Genomic DNA, 6,000 nt, shown 5'->3' with positions numbered 1-6,000 from the left:
GTAGTTTTTAACTGATTAACCTCTCTGGTCTCTCCCAACCCTGCAGACACCTGTAATTCAATTTTGGACATCTAGGAATTTTCCCTTTGCCGAGGGATTTAAAGATTGTTTTTTAAGGTCGCTCTTGGTAAGAGTGGAAGCCGAGGAGCTATTGCAGTAAGTAGTCCAGGTCAACTAAGATTTGGACTTGGACTGGGGTATAGCGGGAAAGGATTTAGTTTAGTTTAGCGATTCAAGGAATATAACTCACTCACTGAAGGGCTGTATGTAGAGAGTGAGAGAACCAGAAATTTAGGTTATCTTCCAGGTTGGGGGCCATTTTCTGAGATGGGAGAAATGGGGAGGAGCAGGTTGGGGTGAGTGAGGGCAGTGAGATAGTGAACTAATGGTACTGAATGAATCGATGACAGTGAACCAAAATGTTAGTTTTCTACCCCTTTCTAAATGAAGAGAACACCCTCTTCCTCTTATTCTGGAAATCTTCATGGCATCAAATACAGAATATTATAAATTCTTTCCCTTAGCCCAAGTAGATATTCAACCAATATGTTAATTTTACTCAAGTGTGAGAGAGAGAGAGATGGGGAAGTGACAATCCCATTGCTATATTGGCTTTTGTAACAATGTTTGCTATTGCCCTAACTGGTTTGGCTCAGTGGATAGAGCATCGGCCTGTGACTCAAGGGTCCCAGGTTCGATTCCGGTCAAGGGCATGTACCTTGGTTGCAAGCACATCTCCAGGAGGAGGTGTGCAGGAAGCAGCTGATGATGTTTCTCTCTCATCGATGTTTCTAACTCTCTATCCCTCTCCGTAAAAAATCAATAAAATATATATTTTAAAAATGTTTGCTATTCCTTTGTGCCTAGCAATGTGTTCAGAACGTGATTAGCCCACATATTATTTTTTTCACCTAATTTTCACAAGGACTTTAAGAAGATGGACTCCCCCCCGCCCCCCCCCCCCCCGCCCCCCCTGCTTCTTAGTTCTCTCTACTACTTGGGACTTGATCAATTAACTTGCTGAAGGTCATATGACTAGATACTAACGTTCCAAAGCCGGAGCTCTCAGCGCACAAACTACCTTTACAAGAAAGAATTTTATCTTTGTTCTGGTTCTGAACCTTTTTTGCAGGGTCATAAATCCCTTTGAACATTTAATGAACGTTAGCAACTCTCCAGGGGGGAGGGGATGCGCCAACCCCATCACAGTTTAGAGAGAACTGCACGGGGCTCCGCACTTTTCAGATTGTGCATTTGGCAGGTTACCCCATTCGTGAATTCCGAGCTGGAGGCAGTCGGGCTGACTCCTTACTTGCAGTGGTTAAGTTGACGCGCTCTTCAGACATCCGATTGAACTCTGAGGCTTAACTGAATTGGCTTCATGTCACCAAAAACACATTTATCCTTGAAAAATACTCAGAAAATGCACCATACACACACACACACACACACACACACACACACACACACACACAGAAACCCGGACATCACGTCATTTTACTAGGAAGAGAGGCAGAAACTTCCTCAGGGATCATCAGAGCGCATTTCTATTTCGCGGGGACTACTTTCTACACTGAGCTCTGCCATGCCTGCCTTTGCAAAGTGTCCGCACCAGCTGCTTCTGTTCCCGGCGCCCGGTTTTCTCCCCACTCTCAGCACTCCTTCCAAAGACAACGGGGTCTCCTCTGTTCCGCGCAGCCGCTATCCCACACGGGAACGCGCCAGCGGGTCCCTGGCTTGGCGCCCGTCCGCGCTGACACCTGAGCAGCGAGCGAGCTATGGGAGCGAGGGTTTATGGCTACTTCTTCCTTATTTGTTTCCTGCTCCTGCTCCTAACCAGGTGTCCCCCGACCTTCTCCCCGCCTCCGTGAGCAAGTACTCTCATTAGCACCGACTCTGTGCTGCGGGCAGCGCGGTGAGAACATGTCAGGATGTTCAAAGGAGGCAAAGCAGCAAGCCAGGGGCGCCCTGCAAGCCCGGCAGCTCCACGGGGCCCCGGGGAGCTCCAGATCGGAATGTGGAACCGGACCGTGAGCGCCGGAACTTCTCGCCCGGCAACGACCCGGCGGGCCCCGCTGAAAACCCGGAAAGTGGATTTCGTCCCGGAAACTCTCCCGCGGGCTGGCGGCGGCTCTCACTGAGCATGTGCGGGCGGCGCTGCGCATGCTCCGTCGAGGTCCGGTTCGGTTTCTGTTGCGGGATCCGCGGTGTCTCCTAGCGTAACCGGAACTGTCCGTCGCCGGGCCGGCCTCCCTCTGCTCGGGCGGCTTTGGCACAGTCTCCGAGCCTCCCCGTCCCTCATTTCCTCTTCACCCCTTCGGCGCGTCTGCCCTTTTCCCGAAACATGAGCGCGAGGCGGTCGGCGGCGTCGCCACCTCGGCGGCCGCGGCTGTGGCTGTTGTGGCTGCTCCTGCTGGGGGCGGCCCCCGGCCCGCGTCGGGGCGCCGCTTTCTACTTGCCGGGCCTGGCGCCGGTCAACTTCTGCGAAGAAGATAAAAAGAGTGACGAGTGCAAGGTGGGTGAGGCCCGGTGGACCTCGGGGTGCCGTGTCGGCCGGGGAAGCCGCCCTCCGCCTGGGAGGCTGGGGTCCGAGGGAAAGGGGGCGTAGCCGTGGGTGGGGTCGGGCGTCTCCTGCAGCGCCGGACGCGGTCCGCTGCGGGTTGGAGGCGCCGGCGTGGCCCTGCACGGGGTGAGAGGCTGGAGGACTCGGCCGCAGGCTGGCCTCTCGTCCGGCGGGCCAGGTCGCACCGGCCGCTGGCTTCCGTTTTCCTCGAATCGGACGCGTGCATGTCAGCAGCGAGCGTCCCCGAGTGAAGGTGGCCGCTCACCGCACGGTGCCACGCACTCGGAGCGAGTGCTTCATCCCATCAGGGCTTCCCGTCACTTTTTTATTTCGTTGCTTCCTGTTTCCTTCTCTTGGTTGGTCATGAGAGCTTGGTCTTTCTAGGACTTTGATAATTTAACTTCCCGATGAACAGTTGGTTCCTTAGTTATGGAATCTAATAACCTTGAACCGCGTAAACTGCATGCAATGAAGAGTTGCTTGTAATGGTTGGAACAGTTCATTTCTACCTTTTCAGTGTAAAAAAAAAAAGATTAATAAAACATAATTCCACTATTTAGTTTCGCTGAGATTGTTTTAAACACTTAAAAAGAGCAGACGGCAGGAGAAACTGGTGTTTCTTCCTAGAGCAAGTCTTGAAAACGTTGATCTTACAGCGGTTCTCAACCTGTGGGTCGCGACACCTTTGGGGGTCGAACGACCCTTTCACAGGGGTCACCTAAGACCATCGGAAAAACACATATATAATTACATATTGTTTTTGTGATTAATCACTATGCTTTAATTATGTTCAATTTGTAACAATGAAATTGGGGGTCACCACAACATGAAGAACTGTATTAAAGGGTCGCAGCATTAGGAAGGTTGAGAACCACTGTAAGACCTTCACACTCAGGGTTTTCAGTTTAACTGCTAGCAAAAGAGACATAAGAAAAAGTAAACTTTTAGATTATTTGGCATAGGGCATAATGATATACATACACATTTATTTTAGGTTGGTAAAACAACGTTTTGGGTTTCAGGATCTCTTTGAAACCATTAATTTTAACAATTCAAATAATCGTTTGGCAAACTTTTACAATCAATAAATAGGTTTATTTACTACGTTTGATTTTTTAAATCTGGTGTTTATTTTATTACTGCAGGCTTTACAGTAGCTGTTAATATTGAGCTTATTGTAGGGCATTAAGGAAGCTGTTAAATTTTTCATAGCATTTTACAGTTTCTATTTAAAAATTTGGATCTCTGAAAATGTCTAAGGATCTTTAAGGTTTACTCAAGTCAATATTAGCGCTTGAAACTAACTCTCATACTCTGTAATGCAAGAAGCTTTCACTCTGAGTGTCTGACTGAAAGAATATAGTGCTTCCAAGTGGAAGGAAAAGCTAGTCTCACAAGCACACTGTTTTTTTTCCACTAAATATTTTAGTAACCAGCCTTTAAAAGTTAGTATGTGGTATTTAAATTTAACAGCAATTGTGTACTGTATTCCTAGTGCCTCAGAGACAAAAAGTATATCTCTGTCTTCTAGGAACCTCAAAGTAAAGGCATAAGTTTATGAACAGATTATCGAAATCTGATGTTATTGAAGATGTATGTCCAAAGTGCCTTAAACAGAAAGGAGGAAACATCTGTGGATTGGAGTCTTCAGGGAAAGCTACAGAGAGGAAGTGACATTTGAAATGGACTTCAGAAAGTGATTATGAGTGAAATTGACAGGTGGTCTGCCAGTTAGATGATTTTTGTTTTTTCAACAGGTCCTACTTTAAGTAGCTACTTTTTAGTTGACTTTTGGCTAATTTCAGAGACCTTTGGGATTTTTAATTTTCAAAGGTATAGGAATAAAACAGGCAAGGCATATTTTTCTGAAATGTTTGGATTTCATCTTTGTTGCCAGCTGCTTTCACATATTGGTCAATGGAAACAACTCTTTGACAAAAAGAAAGATGTACTTTTAGCAGTTTTTGTTTTTTCCTACAAATTGACTAACTGGTATAGGGAGTTTGAAGTAAACTTTAATATTTCTTCTCTGCCACTCAAAGAAGAAAAGCAGTAAACAGTTTAACATTTCATTGCTTCATTAAGGGTATTAATTTTTTTTTTCTCATCTCTTCCATATTTGTTAAGGACAGTCTTGTGTATACTATTCAAAAAAGCTGAGGGGACTTATTTTAAATAGTAGAAATGGGAGTTGTGAAATGAGAATAATTATTTCCAGAAGATGCTATTAGAGTAGAGAATCAAGAGTTGGATAAATAGGGCAGATCATTGATAGTTTCCATCAGTTTTTCCATATGTAACAGGGGATAATCCTATTTGCTTAATATATACTTCCCTTGGAAGATGTGCATTTCTTAGAGGCCAAGTACAATATTTGTCATCATTGTGATATTATAAAATATTCATAAGTATAGAGATGGAACAAGTATTGATATCTTCAGCATAAATATAACTTATGTAGTATAGTCCTTTTGAAAATTAAATTTAGAGAGAGAGAAATAGCGATTTGTTGTTCCACTTATTCATGTATTCATTGGTTGATTTTTGTATGTGTTCTGACTGGGGAGCAAACCACCGACCTTGGCCTATCGGGATGAAAATCTAACTAACTCAGTTTCTGGGCCAGGGCCTATGTAGCATCCTCCTAATATATAAAAAGCCAGGGGCCGTCACGACCAAAACAACCGGATGGACAACTGAACAGCAGGCTGTGTGGGGCAACCAGGCCAGCAGGGGGGTTAGTGAGGGACGACCAAACGACTGAACAGCGGGCTGCATGGGGCAACCAGGCCAGCGGGGGGCGGGGAGGGGGGGCAGTTAAGGGCGACCAGGCCAGCGGGTGTGGGGGCAGTTTGGGGCAACCAGTCTGGCAGGGGGAGCAGTAAGGGGTGACCAGGCAAGTGGGGGGGGACAGTTGGGGGTGATCAGGCCGGCAGAGGGGGACAGTTGGGGACGACCAGGCCAGCAGAGGGGGGCCGTTGGAGACAACCACAGGTCGGTGGGGGGGGGGGGGGGGCAGTTGGGGACGACCAGGCCAGGCCAGCAGGGGGGAAGTAAGGGGTGACCAGGCTGGTGGTGGGCCAGTTAGGGGGAACCAGGCTGGCAGAGGTGGGGGGCAGTTGGGGGTGACCAGGCAGTATGGGCGATCATGCCGGCGGGGGGGGGGGGGCCATCTCGGGGCGATCAGGCTGGCAGGCAGAGGTGGTTAGGGGTGATCAGGCTGGCGGGGGGGGGGGGGGTAGTTAGGGGTGATCAGGCAGGCAGATGAGCAGTTAGGAGCCAGCGGTCCCAGATTGTGAGAGGGATGTCCGACTGCCGGTTTAGGCTCGATCTCTGGGATTGGGCCTAAACCGGCAGTCAGACATCCCCTGAGGGGTCCCAGATTGGAGAGGCTGCAGGCTGGGCTGAGGGGACCCCCCCCCCCCGCATGCATGAAT

The 6,000-nt window shown here is 48.3% G+C and overlaps 1 protein-coding gene across 1 annotated transcript in view; it reads left to right on the top strand.

Annotated features, from left to right (window-relative positions):
* The first annotated feature begins 2,191 nt into the window (after window positions 1-2,191).
* Window positions 2,192-6,000, top strand: part of TM9SF2 (transmembrane 9 superfamily member 2) — a 64,226-nt gene continuing 60,417 nt past the window's right edge. The window contains exon 1 of the mRNA XM_070408658.1: window positions 2,192-2,515. Coding sequence (XP_070264759.1) covers window positions 2,345-2,515 — 171 coding nt within the window. The 5' untranslated portion in view covers window positions 2,192-2,344. The remainder of the gene's footprint in view (window positions 2,516-6,000) is intronic.

This window comes from Myotis yumanensis, unplaced genomic scaffold (assembly GCF_028538775.1).
Source record: "Myotis yumanensis isolate MYYU_CA2020_CCGP unplaced genomic scaffold, mMyoYum1.0.hap1 SCAF_3, whole genome shotgun sequence".
Classification (NCBI taxonomy): Eukaryota; Metazoa; Chordata; class Mammalia; order Chiroptera; family Vespertilionidae; genus Myotis; species Myotis yumanensis.
Note: the sequence above shows the minus strand (reverse complement) of the source record. Positions and strands in the feature narration are given on the sequence as shown.